The sequence below is a fragment of the Schistocerca americana genome, chromosome X (genome assembly GCF_021461395.2).
Source record: "Schistocerca americana isolate TAMUIC-IGC-003095 chromosome X, iqSchAmer2.1, whole genome shotgun sequence".
In the NCBI taxonomy this organism is placed as follows: Eukaryota; Metazoa; Arthropoda; class Insecta; order Orthoptera; family Acrididae; genus Schistocerca; species Schistocerca americana.
Genome location: NC_060130.1, coordinates 610503724 through 610524134, shown reverse-complemented (window position 1 = coordinate 610524134; position 20411 = coordinate 610503724). Strand labels below are relative to the sequence as shown.

The 20411-nt window shown below is 37.4% G+C and overlaps 1 protein-coding gene across 1 annotated transcript in view; it reads left to right on the top strand.

Moving 5' to 3' along the window:
* Window positions 1–20411, top strand: part of LOC124556456 (protein purity of essence) — a 443522-nt gene that overhangs the window by 376005 nt on the left and 47106 nt on the right. The window contains exons 68-72 of the mRNA XM_047130407.1: window positions 4509–4728; window positions 13169–13366; window positions 13592–13782; window positions 18599–18775; window positions 18890–19081. Coding sequence (XP_046986363.1) covers window positions 4509–4728; window positions 13169–13366; window positions 13592–13782; window positions 18599–18775; window positions 18890–19081 — 978 coding nt within the window. The remainder of the gene's footprint in view (window positions 1–4508; window positions 4729–13168; window positions 13367–13591; window positions 13783–18598; window positions 18776–18889; window positions 19082–20411) is intronic.

Below are 20411 nucleotides of genomic sequence, written 5' to 3'. Positions count from 1 at the left end.
AGGCCTTGTAAAAACAAATCAATCGACAATGCAATAAATCAAGCAGCCTGCATAGTGGAAAACACAGTTCAGAAATATGCGATAGCCATAATGGTAGACATTGCACGTACATTGGACAGCCTCGGTTGGCCTGCTCTTTTTGCTCATCTAATGGATCTGTGGGTAACACCATGCTGTACTGCAGCCTATGGAAGTAATATTGGAACAGGGTTGTTGAATGGCAAATGGAACCAGTAGTGGTCAAAAAACTCCATAAGAGATCCTCACAAGAACCAACAAGTATTCCCATCTTTTGGGATCTAGTAGTAGAACCTTTATTACATCTCATAAAGAGCATTCACTATGCTGACAGAATTACAGTATATGGCAATAACCTGTTCGTGGTAGTGTCAACAGTCTCCCATGCACGATATGAGGAGAAAGCCAGTGGCATATTGCAACAACCTATGCACAAAAAATTAACTAACAATTTCCTTGAACACAACACTTCGTCATACTTGAGCTTCTAATAGTGGACGAGCCTCCAATTTTTCTGCACAAAATCATGGAGTATTTTTATTTGCTAATTAGAATAGTTGTAAGAATAGAGTTAGGGGAATGTAAGAAGGCCAAGACAGTCTAAGTTCTTCTCCAACATACGGGAAAGATTAGGAATACAGCACACTACTCCAAGCCAGAAAATGATACATTTACTAACCGGACATGGTCCATATCCAACATGCTTAAATCAGATGAACATCCATCTGAGCCAAGAATATGCATGTAGTGAAATTGGCCACCCCAAACATGGAATACCACACCTCATCTCTCATACACAGGTTAGATGACAAAGGATAGCAAACGACAACACTTATAACTTGCGTAGGAATGTAGATCAGTGGGCAGACCTAGACAAAACAGTAAACACTATTTTGAGAGCAGATCATTGTAAGTGGCAGGCAACTATTTGATCTGCACTTCCCTATCTTCTTTTTTTTTTTTTTTGCTCTTCTACTTTACTGACATTTTTACTTATCACACACTGTAACCTGTAACTAATTTGCAGTTTCTGTTTTGTTTAACTTTCTTTTCAACTCATTATTATTTCCTTAATCAGTTTTTGCTAAAAAATATCCTATTGGTGAGGGTCTTACACTGATGAACAATACAGTGGAATAATTTATGCTATTACATGATGAAAACTGTAGAATGTATGACATATTTTAAAATACTAGGTCACAGGTCTTCGAATATGCAATAAATGAATAAATGTGGTTTCGACATAACTGTATTGTAAAATGACTATGGGTACTTTCGGATAGGGTTGTACAATGAAAGTATACATGACTGAGCAGTATGTTCATTGCACAGTCATCCTGATTGTACAAATGCTACTATGATGTGTAGGTACAAAAAAGGTGCTTATGGTTAACATACAACTTCTCCCATATCCATCATAGGGTCTTGGAAGACAGTGGTGAAACAACAAGAGGCATCCTTCTGGATTTCTTACCCTCTGTACATAAAGTTTCTGTTGAAATTATACATCATAGCTAGACTGAATGTATGTAGAGACTAAACAGTCTTTACCCCATTGTTCCTGACTGTGCACGTGTGTATCAGCACCATTTTGTGTTGGTCCAACAAATACTGTGGTTTAATTGTTCAAAATACATCAATACTCCACAAACCCATTTAAACTTATGAATTTTCCATTTGAAAATGGTTCTCAGTAAGAATGAGAGCTGATAAGCCTCCATATGAGTTCTGATCCCTCTGACTTTCCCAGCATTATCATTTCATGAAATGTAAAATATCTCCAATCTCCATGATGCATGTGGCACTCCTGTAGTTTCTGCCAGTGTAGTTTAATGGGTAACTCCATAATGCTCTTGCACTTACTAAATGAAACTTTGATTAACTACGTTTTGGGTCTTCTCAAATTCCTCTATTAATCCTACCGGTAAGGGTCTTACACTGATGAACAATGCTCAAGAACTGTTCTAAAGAGAGTTCTGTATCCACTATAAAAATGAAGTTGCAACCATGAGACATCAAGTATTCTGTAAACATTTCATATCTAATCAGTGATCTTCAGTTTCTGATACAATAATGGTTTAGCCATGAGATCCATATACGAGAGCTACCATGGCTATGTCTTTCATGATTATACACTTGCATGAAAAGGGATAGGTGTCTTATGGCACTGTGACTGCTGATCATCTTGTGCATCTGTCCTTCATATGTAATCAGAATAAATTTCTGCTATCAAAAAATAAAACAGAAATACAGAGAGAGAAACTTTTCTTTTGTTGATTATTGAGATAAATTCACTAACGAAAGTATGGCCAATATATGCATCTGCCATTGCCCATCTGAGATTGAATCTCTAATAACATCTCTGTCATTGGGACACTAAACTCGCTCCTTTTTCTTTCTCGCGGATGGTAGTTATCTGCTGATGTAAGGGTAGACCATCTCCTGCTTCCAATATGAAGTGAAGTATTATATGCCAGATAGACACACAGAAAGTAGGACTCTGTCATTTTGTGTGCCTCGTTGCCACCTAACACTTCATTGGAAAGGTCAATGTTAAGCTGTTGTTCCACTGTTCTGCAAGTCTTTAACTGTTAAGAGAATTGAAATAGCATTTTAATACATGAACAGTGTCTATAATGTAAGCAGTTGTGTTGGTGTTGATTTGAACCAAGCGGAGTAAAAAGAATGTGCTAATAAAACTGGATCACCAAAATTTTAGGCTCTTGAATTCATTGGTACACAGCTGACCTGTCCAAAGATGTTTCACGTCATCATCATCATCTTATTTCCATTTTTTGTATAAATAAATTATGTAATAACGACTTTAAACGGTTTAAATGAGACAGAGTTGAGGATATTTCCAAAAGTAATTAAAGTAAATATGGATAACAGTGTTAAACAAAAAAAAAAAAAAAAAAAAACAATATGCATTATCATAAGATCAGTTATACCTGTCATTTAAAGATGAATAATACCTTTCAGTGCTGTGCTACGATTGTCATTAGTGCTTTAAAAATTCATCACCAACCCCTTCCCGAATGCTTTATATTGCTTGCTGTTAAAAGTGCACATTTCACTTTGCTTTGCATACTTATTTTGAACAGTGTGTCTAGCAAATTGTATTTAACATTATTTTCCAGCTTTTGCTGTTGTACAATGACAACATTCCCCTATTGTACCAAGAAGTAATCCCATTCTGTTATAGTAAAAACCCATTTTTACATTCCCACATTTTACGTTTCCGTCTTTTTACATTCACTTTTGTCGGACACAACAGAACTCCTATTACCTCAATACAATGCTTTCCTGTCACTAACAATTCTGTGGTACATTTCCCACATTTTAAGTTTTCTTTGACGTTATCACGATCTTTAACACTGATTTTCATACAGATTTCTGCAAAAAGTGCATCATATTTCTGCTCAAAGTCAGCCTTGGAAAAAGCAGAAAACACAGATTATACACAAAGTTATTGATCACATAAAGCACCGTTCGCACAGTAAGCCAGATTTTCATTGTCAGCGTGTTGCATCGTAGTCCCTGTATTATAGGTATGTTGTGTTGGGAAGTGCGCAGAAGTATAAATATGCTGAGTCACTGCCTTAATGGTAATCACAATCTGACAATAATGACTCTAGTAGGTATCTTCTTCTGCTCACGGTGTTGTAATACAACAGTTTTAATTTGATTGCACAGACATGTATACAAATAAACACCACTTTTGAAGATGGCCATCTCTGTAATAGGCCATCATGAATAGTTGTTACTTCTGCATGAAATACACTAATCCACACTAGGCATGCAGTCTTATGTTGGTACAACATGATATCACTCGTAAACATTCCTCCTCAAGATGCTCTGTAACATAACGACAATTTCTGCCCTCTTTCTCACCCTGGATGTCTCTGAACCGAGGGACCACCTTGTTGGCAACAAGCTTTGTATTTTGTGCTTATTGTTCTATGTTTACGTAGACTACCAACTTAGTGCTTTAACCAGTATTGTGTTTCAAGTTTTATGTACCATAAGTTTATAACAGTTATCAATAATAAGTGTCATATTAGAACATGAATGCCTTTTTAGTGTGGTTTCAAGAAAGAGTAGAGCTAATTGATGTTAGAAAAAAATAAAAACAATTATGTTAGAACTTTTAAAAAAAGTACAATTTGTTTTAATTTCATAATTTGAGCATTATAAAGAGAATGACAGCAAGAGTAATTTATTCATTTTTGCTTGTTGTTTTTCTTATTCTTTCTTGTATTTTACACTTTCCTACATATTACATGTTTTTGGGTCAGACCACTGAAAAGTGTGTAAACAGGGTTTTACTGTATGTGGAAATCAAACCTTCAGGTGGAATTCATCAGGCTGCAGGGAGATTCCCTTGGTTAAGTATTACGAACTAGTATAGTAAGGGCTGTTTAATGAATACTCAACTTTTATGTGTACTAAATATTTTGTTTGCTGATCATGTTGTCTTTATGTTGCAGATAATTGATCTCTTAACAGCATATCTTCGTGAGCTTAGTACTGCTGGAGAGAGTGCTGCTGAATATCTCTCATTGTATCAGTCCTTAATTCAGCCTCCTCCATGGAAAGAGTACCTAGCGTTGAGAGGCATATTAGTACACATAGCTGGCCTTCTTACACAGGAGATTGAGGAGCTACATCACCTTGAAGAGACTACTCTAACTTCGAACCTTTCTCAAGGTACTGTAATGGATGATCCTTGCTGTATATTGTCAATGCATATAGTTTCGATTTGCGAGAATCATCGTAAACTATAATTAGAGATAAATTCCATGTTAGATATTATTGACCTCCACATCCATAATCTTCAAACTAAAATTTGGTATATATTGAAGTCTGTTTTTTTTTTTTTTTTTTTTTTAAATAATAATAATAATAATAAAAATAAAAATAATAATAATAATAATAATAATAGTAAGGGGTTCATCGTTTTCAATTTATGGATGGTGTGTGGGAATAATTATTACTTATCTGCTTCTGTGCATGCTGTTATTAGTGTAATTTCATCTCCATTAATGACCTGTACAGGGCTTAAGAATATTCATATTTTTCTACTCTCTAAAGTGGTTTTTGAAAATTTTGCAAGTAAATTTTCATAAGGTATGTGATGTTTTTCTCAGAATGAATGCCATTTCAGATTTTTCAGTGTTTGCATTACACTCTCTTCTGAAATGAACAAGCCTAAAACTATCTGAAGATGGTATCTGTTCATTTGGTCATGTCCGAAAGAACAGATCTTGCAGCTCTCAAAGAATGAAATTACAATGAAATCCAGACCATTGTGTGCCAATGTGTGCCCCCACTGGGACTCTAACCCGGGATCTCCTGCTTACATTGCAGATGCTCTATCGGACTGACTCATGAGGACACAGAAGATAGTGCGACTGTAGGGACTTATTTGTGGCATGCTCCCTGTGAGACCCAGATTTCCAACTTACTGTCCACACGCTACATTTGTGGTGCCCCTGCCCACTATACTCATCACTCGTGGCAGCCAGTATACTGATTCCCGTAAGAGTTTGAGTAATGTGAGTGCATCCGCACTGAAGATCATTGGCTGGTAAGTCTTGTGTATATGAAGATGGGATCTGTTCTTTCAGACATGACGGGACACACATTTTCAACTGTCCCCATTGATATTTATCAACGCCTGTAAGCAGCTAATGGTCTGGATTTCATTGCAATTTATTTTTTTCCAAAACTGTTAATGTTGTGACCCTCCTCCCCCCCCCCCCTCCCCCCTCTTTATCCCTTAAGATGAATGCAGTGAACAAGGTGACACAGTGAGTTAGTGCTGGACTTGGATTTTGGTGTAGTAACACTCATATCCCTATCTAGCAACTAATACACTGTAAGAAAAAGAAGCCTCATCACGAAGGACGCGACTGCTACGGTCGCAGGTTCGAATCCTGCCTCGGGCATGGATGTGTGTGATGTCCTTAGGTTAGGTTTAAGTAGTTCTAAGTTCTAGGGGACTGATGACCACAGACGTTAAGTCCCATAGTGCTCAGAGCCATTTTTCATCACGAAGGAACTTTCCAAATGGGACAAAAATTGAAAGATGCGATTTACTTGTACAGGCAAACAAATAATTACAATGTCAGAAAAATGATATGATTATTCAAGAGAAAGAGCTTCACAAATTTAGCAAGTCAGTAATGCATTGGTCCACCTGTAGCCCTTATGCAAGCAGTTATTTGGCTTGGCACTGATCATGTTGTTGGATGTTCTCCTGAAGGATAACATGCCAAATTCTGTCCAATTGGAACATTAGATCATCAAAATCCTGGGATTGTTTGGAGGGCCCTGCTTATACTCCTCCAAATGTTGTCAACTTGTGAGAGATTTGTTGCCCAAGGTAGGGTTTAGCAAGCATGAATATAAGCAGTAGAAAATCTCACTGTGTGCAGGTAGGTATTAACTTCAGAATGAGATTTTCACTCTACAGCGGAGTGTGCGCTGATATGAAACTTCCTGGCAGATTAAAACTGTGTGCCCGACCGAGACTCGAACTCGTGACCTTTGCCTTTCGCGGGCAAGTGCTCTACCATCTGAGCTACCGAAGCACGACTCACGCCCGGTCTCACAGCTTTACTTCTGCCAGTATCTCGTCTCCTACCTTCCAAACTTTACAGAAGCTCTCCTGCGAACCTTGCAGAACTAGCACTCCTGAAAAAAGGGATATTGCGGAGACATGGCTTAGCCACAGCCTGGGGGATGTTTCCAGAATGAGATTTTCACTCTGCAGCGGAGTGTGCGCTGATATTATCTTGGTGAAATGTAAGCACAGGATTCCTGACCATGAAACGTACTGCTGTGTTTTAAGGGTGCCACAGATGATAACCAATGGGGTTCTGCTATGAAAAGAAATGGCACTCCAGACCATCACTCCTGGTTGTTGGTCTGTATGGGAGGTGACAGTCAGGTTGGTACCCTATGCTGTATAGGTCAGCTCCAGACACATCTTTGCTGGATATATCAGGGCTCAGTTCAAAGCAGGACTCATCACTGCAGACAATTCTGCTGCTATCACTGAGATTCCAGGCCAAAGACATGTCTGAAATGCCCAGAATGGCAGTGGGATACCAACCTGTCTGTCGCCATATGGCCAATAGTGCTCAGAGCCATTTGTCGCCATATGGCCCTGACGCCCAAGATAGTCTGGGGTGCCATTTCATTTAATAGCAGGATCCCTTTGGTTGTCATCCAGAGCACAGTAGTATGTTAATGATATTGTATGCCCCATTTTGTTGCTCTTCACGTCAAACCATCCATGATTTACATTACAGCAAGATAATGCCCGACTACACATGGCAAGAGTTTCTACTGCTTCTCTTCGCACCTGCCAAATCCTACCTTGCCTAGCAAGGTTACCAGATCTCTCCCCAACTGAGAATTTTGTAGCATTATGGGCTCAGGATTATGTAATTCAGCACACCAGTTGGACTGAATTTTTTGTGGTTTTAGGGCGCACAACTTCAATGGTCATTAGCGCCCTGGACTGAATTTGGCATGATATCACTCAGAAGCACATCCAACACATCTTTCAGTCAATGCCAAGCCAAATAACTGCATGCCTAGGGGCCAAAGATGGACCAATGCATTACTGACTTTATCAATTTACAGTGCTCTCTCTTTGCATAAAGCATCCCTTTTCTGAAATTGTTATCATTTGTTTGTCTGTACATGTACATCACATCTACCAATTTCCATCGCATTAGGATAATTCCTCCATGGTTCGTCAGCCTTTTAAAGCATATCATCCAATAAGTAATTAATGTATAACATGAACTGAAATAGCCACAGCAACTTCCCTGTAGTACACACAAACTTTTCTCTGTCTGTGAATAACTCTTGGTACAGGGTAGTATGCTGCATCTGTCTTGGAAATAATTCTCAGTCCAGTACCAGACCTAGCAGTATATTCTTATTACCATATTTTCTTGGACAGAGCAGTGTATTGAGAAAAAAAGAGTTAAATCTTTTATATGAATAGACATAATGCTCTTCTAGTGATTTTTCTCTGTTTTGCTTATTTTAATGCCATGCTCATATTTCCATCTTGTTCATCTCTCCATCTGCAGTGGTTGAACGATGTTCTGCAGTCGTTAAAATGCTGAACTTGCTTGTCGAATAAGGACATTACAATTTCCCATCCAGATTCAGGTTTCCATGGTTTGCCTAAAATGCTAAGGCACATACCGTGATAGCGCTTTGAAAATGATAGGCCTCAATTTCCTTCCCTAGACAAAGCTTGAGCTATGTGCCAGTTGACCTTGTCATTAATGGGACATTATACCATAATCTTCCTTCTTCCATCTCCAGTTTGCAAGGTAAGCTAGCTCTCCACTGATATTCATCTACAGAGTGGCAAGTTAAATGTTCATCTTTTTCTATCTTTTCCTCATAGTATGTTTATTAATTTCTGTGCACGCTGTTCTGTTTTAACAGGTTAAATCTCATGTTTTTGTTAGGGTAAATTCATTGTCTATAGTGCAGTAGTTGCTCTGTGAACAGCCAGCTACATAACTCATTAATGCATCAGTGTCCATTGGTGACACATCAGGAGGGTAGCAAGTTGCATATCTGGGATTCTGTCTGTTTCTATAGTTCACTTCCTCAGGATGATGAGGACATGTGCATGCTATGTGCTGACACAGGAGGAGTTGGTTACAATTCACGAATAGCTGAATGCACTTATGGCTGCCTCAGGCTGTAGCAGTGGTGGAGAATCCAGCACGTCACTTGGGACACCTCAGGTGTCACTTGTTTTGCCCGTGGGCTCTGCTGCCGAGGCACCTTGGGAAATAAAATAAAATTTAAAAGAAAATAATAATAAAATAATGGTGAGTTTATCACCCCCTGCACAAATTTCAAACAAGGGGTTTCAGCATTAACGGGCAAGAGCTTTGAAATATCTACAAGATCTGGAGTTCACAATCAACTCCACTGAAACATTCACATTTCACCAGAATTACTTATGAATATGCACTGCAATGGTTTGAAAGCAGATAGCATGTAAATACAGCTGAGTATTTTAGTGATTATGTCCAGTCACCATACAAATAAAAAAACTTGACACTCGACGGGTTGTGCCTTTACTATATTCAGTTTTGTGGGAGCTGATGTGACCTTGAAGGAACAAACTCCGCTAATCAACCACATCATGGGCAAAAGCAGAAGTGACACAGGGGCATTAGGATTGAGTCAGGGTTTTGCATTTTCAAATCACTTTACACATTAACACGTACAACTGGAAACACTTCTTAGTGCAATGAGAACTCAGAAACAGAAGAGGACAGTAGCAGGTGTGTTTAATTAATAACAACAAGAATTGTATTTATTTTAAAATGCATTACACAGTACAATCAGAACACTTAACAAACATTAAAATGTCATTTTTTTCCTCTACTAAATGCGTTGTATTACAACAGCCTTATTTACATTTGTATTCCTTGCTACAAGTAAGCAAGCTCACACATTTGAAGATGAAAATCAGTATAACGAGCATTGACAAATCCATGTTATTTACATGTGTAGGTTTTACCATAAGAATCTGATGATGAGTATGAGATGCACACAACTGTGAGTTGTCATCACTGGAAGACCAACAATTTTTCAGGCGCCAAGTCAAAAAGAATTTTATTATAAATGATAGGACTACTGATACTTAAACCAGACTACCGATAGTGATGATGATGCAGATACTATCGATAGTTTATCGATGTTTAAGTAACACCAGTGTTTGCTGCACTGTGATGGAAAATTGAAAGCGCCACTTGTAGTTTTAATTGGTGCATGAGCTGTGGACGGTACAGTGGTAAATGTAACTGCCATCACAAAATCTTCCATGGTTTGTCACAATATTCCAAGTTCATGGATGTACCACTGTTTTTTTTTTTTTAAATACCACTTTGCCCGCTTCCCCCAACAAAACTTCTACAAACTACAAACTTAGGTTTTCCGTGATTTCCCTAAATCGCTTCAGGCAAATGCCGGGATGGTTCCTTTGAAAGGGCACGGCCGATTTCCTTCCCCGTCCTTCCCTCACCCAAGCTTGCGCTCCGTCTCTAATGGCCTCTTTGTCGACGGGACGTTAAACACTAATCTCCTCCTCCTCTACAAACTACACACTTTATGTCGACTGCACTAAGATCACAAGTCCGATCTCAGAGATGTAGCAGCTGTAAAACTGCGGTAGTGTGATGGCCCTTCTGTTTTCTACTGAGAAAAAACATAAGGAGTGAAGAAGCCGCCCTTGATCTCGTCAATGCAGTTTGAATCTTGTTGTTCCCATGTGCAGTTTTACTCCCATGTGCAGTTTATACCGTGTCTGCTGCAGTTCATCAGCAAGCATGTACACCTAAGGTAGCAGCATTGCATGGCAAACCAGTAAACACTACCCCTCTCGCATCCCTATTCCTTATGGTGACCTTCTTCTTCTTCTTCCTCTTCCTCTTCCTCTTCATGCTTTCCCCGTGCTTCTAGACACTGAAGCTCAACGTAACATCGACAATAAATACGTTCCCCAGTTTTATGAGAATTTTTTTTTTATATATATGAAAGTAATTTTCCAGATAACAAGACGTTGAAGAAAAAAAAAAAGACATTTTTTGACAATATTATGCAAAATTTTGTACATTCTGGCAGGTTACTTTGACATTAAATTACTTTTTTTTTTATTCAGGTCATCTATCAAATCTTACTAGAATACAATATCTGTGATAAGACAGTAATAGTGGTTACAGACAACGCTGCAGTTATGAAAGAGCTGCCTAAATCTTAAGGATTCGACATTCATCCTGTTTTCCCCACTGCATCAACTTAACAGTACAAGATTGTTTCAGAGCAGAAATAGTTTCAAAAACTTTTACTGAAAACAACGACCATTTGTGACTTTCTTTCATAACTCTACACTAGCCAGTGACAAATTGCACAATGTTTGAAAAAGAGCAAACAAAAAAGAACTGAGACTGGTACAAGAGGTGCCAACTCGATGGAACAGCTCATGCCACCTGGTCAAAAGAATTTTGGAAGTACAAAGTTAGCTTGAGATTGCGATCAATTAAAGTTCAAAAGCACTGCCTAGCCTCACAGCAGAAAATTACTTAGCTATACAAGAGAAGCAACAACCACCACCATCTCAGTTAAGTCGTACAGCACTGTTTCCTTTAATTATACGTCCTATACGAGGTATTGCTGCAAAGTTTTCAGACTTGTAAAGCACCTTAACAACTAATGAAAGACAAAGTGTTCTGAATTCCCTGATTAAATCAGTCAGTGAAAGAGTGAAAGCGTGTAACTCATTGACTGTTAATATGCCTGTGACATTATTAGATCCTAGGTTTAAAAAACTTGTTTCAGGACATTTCACGAGCAACATAATGTTGCACAAGTACTTCAGAAAGAGTATGCTGCTATCATCGCATCAACTACAAGAATAATACCTGAAACAGGAGCATCCATTAGCAGTGCTGATACACCTACTGATAGTCTAACAGTTTGAAATCGGATGATCTACTTTCTTTGTCCAATTAGCAACAGTGTAATGTCGATGCTGTTACACCAGTCGGTGATTCCATAATTGACCTACATCAGTATTTTGAAAAACCTGTGACAGACAAGCCTGCTTGTGTATTAGAATATTGTGCAAAATGTAACAGTATGTTGCATGTAATGACCATTAAATTTTTGTGGTGTCCAGCAACTTCAATTCCTGCAGAAAGGGTTTTCTCCAAGGCAGGATATAATAATTACTTAAAAATGCAATGGACTAAAGGAGAAGAATATAAACACCTTAGATTATCTTGTAATATTGTATTTTAAACGACAGACCAAGGGACAAGAATTTAAATACCTTAATTTTTATAAAACAAAATTTGCATATCTTGTATTGTTGTATTTTAAGCAATAAAAAGTCTTAGAAATATATTTTTCATTTAAAATGCCTGCCCAACACAATCAATGTTCAATAAATACATCGACTGTTTTTAAAAATAAAATCGATAATATCAGATGTGTCAACTATCGATGTTTAAGCAACACTAGGAAGCACTGGAGGATAAATATATTGCCTGCAAGCTGATAGTCAACAACAAAGCAACCTCCCATGTGGGACACTGAAAATCCTTATGAAATTGTGGCACATTAACGAGATTCAAAAAAGGTTAATGTATACCATGCAGTGCCCCAGGCAAAGCTGTATGGGCCATTTTTCTTCCGTGAAAAGAAAGTGACAGCTCCCTCTTGCCTTGATATGTTGCAGTTGTGGGTTGTCGTTGCTCCCCCCCTCCCCAGCATGAGTGCTAATTTCATGTGCCGACAAGATACGGCACCCCCATTATTGGAGCATCGATGTTTGTCGCTACCTAAAAATGAACTTCTGTATCATTGGATTTCTCATAGAGGTGAAAATGTGGCTTTATTCCCTTGGCCCCCTAGGTCACTTGATGTAACGTCTTGTGATTTATTTCTTTGGGAATACATTAAGAATTGTGGTCACATACCCCAACTGCCAAGAACACTGGCCATAGGGGCTCAGCAGTAACAACATTATTGGTTGAATGATTGCATATGGTACTTATGGCCAAGACATCTAGGAAAGTTCTAGTAAACTTGTTCAAATTCAGTAGTAATTCATTTTGTGATATCCTTTTGTTGGGTAATCAGCTTCTCCAACACCTGATGATAAACTTCAAACTTAATCACTTTATTCTGTTCAGTTAATTCTTCCACATTACATTCATGTACTTTTTTGTATGTGGCCAATGCTCTTTTTAATAAGCACTAAACTTCCTAATTATGTCATCATTCACAGTCACAAAGTGTGTTAACCTAGTAGAATGAAAATTTCACTAATAAGTACAACGGAATGTAAACAAATGGCCTCGCTTTCGTACCCTGTTCCACCTACCTCCTATTAAACACCCAACAGACGTTTCTGAGGCTAGATGACTTTCATGTTGGCTGAATTATACCAAAATTTATAGTATGTACATTGAGATTTGCTGTGAGATAAGTTATGAAACTGAAACTTCCAAAGTAGTTCAATTTTCTCATTACAGAAGTAAAACTCAACTGCCTGTGGTTGTAATACTGAACCTACAAATTGTGCTTTTAGGGTATGCCCTGAAGATGCTTACAGAACTGCTTGCACTGTTCCTGGAACAAGACTGTATCAAGCAGCAATATAAAGGCCAGCTTGTCAGTGCTGTTCTTAATGGCTATGTATCTCTTCGAAGACTGGTGATCCAGAGAACAAGGCTTATTGATGAAACTCAAGAGAAGCTCCTTGAAATATTGGAGGAAATAACAACAGGTAAGAGATTAGATTACGCTTTAAAGAGAAATTGTATTTTATATTTCAAATTTGCAGCTAATACTAATACTTGCAATTCTGCTGTATTGATTTGTCAACTGCCGTACTGAAGCTAAAATTATGTCTCAAGCAACTCATGCTGAAAATATAGAGAAGTGTAGATACCCATTAATTATAAATTATGTTTATTTGAAGTAGGCTTAATGTATCAAAAATATTTTACAGGAACAGAAGATGAAACAAAGGAATTTATGGCAATTTGTATTGATGCTGTTAAAAAGTATAGTCTGCATGATATGCGTACACCAGTTTTCATATTTGAAAGAATATGTTCAATAATTTATCCTGAAGATAGTGATACAGGTGAATTTTATCTTACACTTGAGAAGGATCCACAGCAAGAAGACTTTTTACAGGTAAAACCTACACCCTTTAGAAAGTTGAGTGCTCATATAGTTCGTCAATGTGTACTGGCTGGTTGTGGTTCAAACTGCTGGTGATGGTGGTCGTGTGTGTGTGTGTGTGTGTGTGTGTGTGTGTGTCTATATATCCGTTTTCTTTTTCTGAAGAAGACTGGCTGAAAGCTAAATGTGTAATAGTCTTTTCATACTGCTTGTCTGCAACTCAACATGTCTTCTTTATGGTGAGTAGCAATCTATCTTCTTCCTTATATTGTTGGGAAAAAGAACGTTGGTTGTTTAGTGATTGCACATTCCAATTGCTTAACGTTCAGATTATTTCATGATGATATCTGTAGAGTAATTATATAGTCATTAAGTAAATTGAAGTGTGAAATTTTTTTTATTTCTGTAGCCACAATTGTAACATTTTAGTTAAGGACACATCTTTGAGTATAGCTGCCTTACTGTTACATAGGGATTTTTCGTGTGCATATTCACTGTCACCTTGATAGATATTGTCAGGAATTTTGGGTTAACATGGTTTTATCCAATTAGTAGACTTCTTTTTTTCCAGGAGTGATGTTTTACGCTGTTAACTGGAGTCCTAATTTAGGGCATGGCATGCCGTTCCCGATTTTTGCATCAGTAATGTTGAGTTTTGGAGCTGCACTCCTATCTAATTAGTATTTTCCTTTTTACATTTGAAGTACAGTTAAACACCGGTAATGCCCCTTTTTTTTTTTTTTTAAGTGTTCCATACAAGAAATAAGAAAAAAAAGGACATAGACTTGCATCAGTGTGTGTTTCTCCAATGTCTAATAAAGCGTTTCTCGTTTTTTCCATTGAGACTGTCTCAGGTTTTTAATTTCTTAATAGCAAATATTTTCTTCATGTCCATGATTCATAACTGTAACAGTTGTCCTTCAGTACAGTCATCGTGATGTTCAAAAAATTAATGACAACAAAATTCCTAAGAGGTTCTATAAATATTGAAGCATAGTAACTACCCTAAGTTTGCACACTTTGACTAACTTTAATTTCATAATTTCACTTGAATTCGTACTGAATTATGTGAGTTTTAATTTATACCATGAATGAAAAGTATTCTCACAGAAATTTAATGTATAAAATCTGCAAGTTTTGTGCTCTACATCTTCCACAACACTTGATTGTTGAAATAAATTTCTGAGTGTTAGTGATGAGAAATTTCTTTCGATATTACTTGCACTCTGCTGTTGTTGTTGTTGTTGTTGTTGTTGTTGCACTCATTATTAGAAATATTAGTCACAATTTCCATTGTTTATTTTAATTTTGAACCGTCTTTGCTTTAAACAGAGACACAGTTCTGTGTGTCTGATTATTGTGGTTTTTACTATGTGTACATTCCTTTCATCCTAGAAAATTGCCACTGTTGGCTCTTTCCGAGATTAAAAATGAAATGTGAAAATTATAATTTCTGTTGCACCACAGATAACCGGGGGGAGGGGGGGGGGGCAGTTTGTTCATATGTATATGACCTTTGTTAAGGTGACCGTCCTCTAGTATGGAAGTGAGACAAGGCTTGTTCCAGACTGAACTTCTAGTAGATATTACATTGAACATGCTGAGTGAATAGCCACTTTCAACATCATATTCATTGGGAATCTGTTGCACTGTGAATAGTTTCATATAACTGGAAATAGCACAAGTCCTCCTGTGTACAAAAAGGACAAACAAATGGATCCACAAAATTACAGACTTGTGTTGCCAACTTCATGCTGTTGCCGTATCATAGAGCATATTTCGAACTCAGTTATTATGATATGCCCAGAGTAAAGAAGCTTCAAAGAATCAGTATGGTATCAGGAAAAGCCACTTTAGCAAAACACAGTTTTCTTTGTTCAGACATGATGTACTGCAAGTAGTAGTCACAGGTAAACAAGTTTTTGTAGATTTCCGAAAGCCATTTGTCACATGTGGGGTTTCCCAATTCCCAATGTCAGGTATGCTATTGTCCTTCACATATGTAAATGATCTTTCATCTAATATACAACAAACAGAATTAATGCTTTTTGCAGCAACAGAAGAAATTGTAAACAAAGTTCTTGAAGTATCAATGATTGATTTCTCTGCAAATGGTCTTGCCCTCAGTTCTTTTTAAAACCTCTATTCAGTTCTCAACATCTAGGGGTACTAGATCAGCGATAAGTGGAACACATGGCAAGGAAATAATGAATAGAGTGGAAACGTTCAACATTCTTAGGTGTCCATGTTGATGAGAATTTAAACTGGGAAAAAGCACATTTTGGAATGCATAAAACAACATAGTTCAGCCACATTTGCACATAGATTCATTGCAAATTTTGGGGAAAGACAAATCAGTAAGTTGACATATTTTCATTGAATAATGTAACACGGAATAATTTTCTGGAGTAACTCACTTTTAAGAAAGTCTTCATTGCTCAAAAACATATGTGTAGACATCTGTTTAACACTGGAGTCAAGCTATTTAGAAGAATATTGGGCCTAGGGAACCAGCCATTTATGCTGTTTTTTAATGTGTTACTGGCACTTACGTAATTGATATATCTTTAAGAATAATAAATAGTAAAAAAGAACCTAGGTTCAATTTTCGTATTTACTTTAGTTCTTTAATAGACCACAAATTTTAAAATAATGATAGCAGAAAGTACAATTTTCCTCTCAAGAAAAAAGTGTGATGTGATTTATCGAATAATTTCTTCCTCTTGAGCTTCAAAATTTTCTTGCGCACTAGACGGACGTGACACATTTGTAGCAGAATTACAGCAAACTGTGAAACCTAACGAATACACACATGAAATTATGTCAATGTAATCGTATTGGGTCAGCCATTCGCATCAGCAGCTGTTCTGTTCGCTAATGTTTCTTTCAAAATAGTTCTAGAAATTCGCAACAGAAGGCAGCACCAGTCAAGGGGCAGGTCATGAGACATGCATATATCGTTCTCATACAGAATGAGTCCAGTTTTCACACGATAAGTGGCTCATACGGTGAGAAAATTGCAGCCTGACCTATGCTTGGGTTTGGTCTCCAAAGTGTTAAGGGTTAGGCATTCTGACCACTGTTACCCAGTATATTTTTTCCCTTGTGAAATTTTTTTGTAAATAATCCACTGCAGTTAAAAAGGGACAATGCTGTACATAATTACAATACCAGAAGGAAAAACTACATTCATTACTCCATGTTAAGGTTGTCGTTAGTCCAAAAAGGGGTATCCAGTGCTGCAACTAAAATTTGTTATAAAATGTATGACAGATAGAAAAGCAAAAGTTAAAACCAAACTGAAAAGTTTCTCCTTGACAAGCTCTCCTGTTTCATAGAATAGTTCCTCTTACTGTAACGTGTAAAAGGTGATGTGTAGGATTTACTTATCATTCTGTATATTTAATTTATATGTAATAAATTAAATAAATGTAAATGTTCAGCATGTAGACATAACAACAAAAATGGTTCAAATGGCTCTGAGCACTATGGGACTCAACTGCTGTGGTCATACGTCCCCTAGAACTTAGAACTACTTAAACCTAACTAACCTAAGGACATCACACACATCCATGCCCAAGGCAGGATTCGAACCTGTGACCGTAGCGGTCGTGCGGTTCCAGACTGTAGCGCCTTTAACCGCTCGGCCACTCCGGCCGGCACATAACAACAACATAATTTGTGATGTGAATGTAAAATGACTCATTCCACATCATTTTAATTTATCATGCTTACGATCTATGGAACGGAAAAGTAACAGACACTGTATCACATTGTCATCTTTTGATCATATCGGTTTTGCAGATACAGATTGGCTAGTATACTCCGGTGTATGAAAGTGACAAGTTCAACAGAGATGAAAGTAATTTAATTGTGCATAATACAACCACTAATATTCTTAATATACATAAATGATCTATCAGATATGCTCCACACACCATTAGATTGTTCACTAAGGGTGCTGTTGTCCATAAGAAAGTATTGTTGCCAGTGGAGGATCATGACAAAATGCAGAAAGAATTGAACAAAATTTCTGCTTGGTATATTGAATATTAGGTCTCTAAATGTAGAAAATGCCAGATAATATCCATAACAATGCCAAACAACCCAATAGTATAATATTACTACATTAATGGTGAACATCTGGTGCATGTCCCATTATAACAATATTTATTGATAATGTTAAGAAGCCATATGAAATGTGACCAACAAGTAAAGTCAGTAGTATAGAGGGGCAATGGAGGCTAATGTATGTTCTGGATTCTGGTAGTGTATTGAGTAACTGTAAAGGAAGTCTCATACAGCACTTGAGTTCCACCAATTCCAGCATACTGGTGCAGTATTTCGATCCTTTGTCAAATGTGTATGACAGTAGGTGTCAAAAATATCACAGACTTGCTACTGGATCATAACAAATTGGTATAGGCATATGAAAGTGGTATCAGAGACATTCAGGAAACTTAAGTGAGAATCTTTGCAAGAATTGGAACCTTTTCTTGCAAAATGCTGGAAGTATAAGTATAATACCTTATTTTAAGGAAACTGGTATAAAACTTTTTATCATCTGTTTTGGGAGTTGGGTGTAGTGTGAGAAAATTAAAGCAGATGCCCCCCCCCCCCCCCCCCAACACACACACACACACACACACACACACACACACACACACACACACAAACAGGTTTGAAGTGGGAAGTATGTAAATTATATGTAGCTTAATCCATTATTCAGAACCAGAATAATTACTTAATGAATTGATAGTAGGATAATACATTTCTAAACTTTGTCAGTATGTCTTGAAATTTGTGATTAAAGTCCGTATAATTACAGGGTAGAATGGTTGGGAACCCATATGCAAGCACAGAACCAGGACTTGGCCCTCTGATGCGTGATGTGAAAAATAAAATCTGCCAGGACTGTGAACTTGTGGCATTATTAGAAGATGATAATGGAATGGAATTATTAGTTAACAACAAGATAATCAGTCTGGATTTACCAGTGAGAGAGGTAAGAGAGTGAGTGAGTGAGTGAGAGAGAGAGAGAGAGAGAGAGAGACTAAAACAGAAACTTTACACCCACTACATATAGGTTCTTTAAAAAACTTTCTCTTTTTTAATACAGGTTTACAAAAAGGTTTGGGTTGCAGAAGGGGGTGAGGGTGATGCTATGAGAGTTGTATACAGAATGCGAGGTCTTCTTGGTGATGCTACAGAAGAATTTGTGGAGACTTTGGATGCCAAAAGTGAACAAGAAGTAAATGATGAAGATTTGTACAAGATGGCCAATGTCATGGCTGACTGTGGAGGCTTACAGGTATGTAATGATATAATGTATTATGCCCTGCAGATTTAATGGGCCAATAAAATAAGTATTTATCTTTTTTGACTGCGTTCATTACGGTATCATATTTTATTACTTAGATACATGTGTCATTTCCATTTGATATGCACCCATATTTTCCATAAAGGTACTTCAAGCTGGCATCCAACATGTGCCTAATGATAGTGCTTAATGGACATTTTCCAAACTACCTCAGTGGTTACCTTTTTTGCTTAAAATGGTACATGTGTATTTTATGGCACATTTGTTTTGTCCATCTTCCATATCACTGTACAGGGTCGAGCAGAGGAAACACGTTTTGTAAATTACTAGTACTCCCCAGGAACTGGGGCTATTCGCCTTGAACAGCATCAGGCAGAGAGCTCATACAACGCAGTTGCAACTACTATGGAGTGTGGAGCCTTGTGTGTTTGTTGTCAATCAGTTGGTGGGTATTTTTGAAACAATGGTTCTGTAATCACAGTTCAACATCTTTCCTGTTGAAATTTTGATATCAAATGTCAAGGTGCAGTCTCAGAATGAAACACTCTACTCAAATGAGCTGAGGTGTTTTGCAACTAATGGATCTGTGATGAAGAAAAAAACCATCTGGTCTTCCTTATACAATCCAAACTCTGGAAAATATAGATAGAGTGAAAAGAACAGTCCGAAATGGCCAGTTAGGCAATAGGCTGTAACACTGGGTGTGTCACATCATTTACTTCTTTACATCTTACCTGATGATATCAACTTTCACCTATACAAAATAATGATTGTCATACAGCTAAGTGAAGGGGATTCTGTGCAATGCAAAGAATTTTGTGACATAACGGACTCAATTCTTACGGAAGATGGGGAAATACTAATAATGATGGGTGTCAGAAGTCTATTTCCATCTGGGTGACTATGTTAATGTACAGAGCTGTTGGTACTGGGCATCAGACAGCTCATGTGAACTACACCAAAAACTACTCCACAGCCCAAACTTTTTTTTTTTGGGGGGGGGGGGGGGGGCTGCAGTTACTCCGACATCAGCTTGCTACATTGAAATGTTAAATAACTTCATGCATTCAGAACTGAAAAGGAATTGGATGAATATGAGATAAATAGATAAATGTGGTTCCAACAAGATGGTGACAGCTCTCACTGCCAGAGCATCTGTGTAAGTGATTCGACAAATGCTTCCTGGACATAACATTTCATGATTCGGTGATTTTTCTGTGACCTGAAAATTTTCCAGACATTGTTTTCCAAACCTAAGTAATGTATGTAAATTAAAAAATGTAATAATAAATTATTTTTAATGCAATTTTTTCTCTAAATG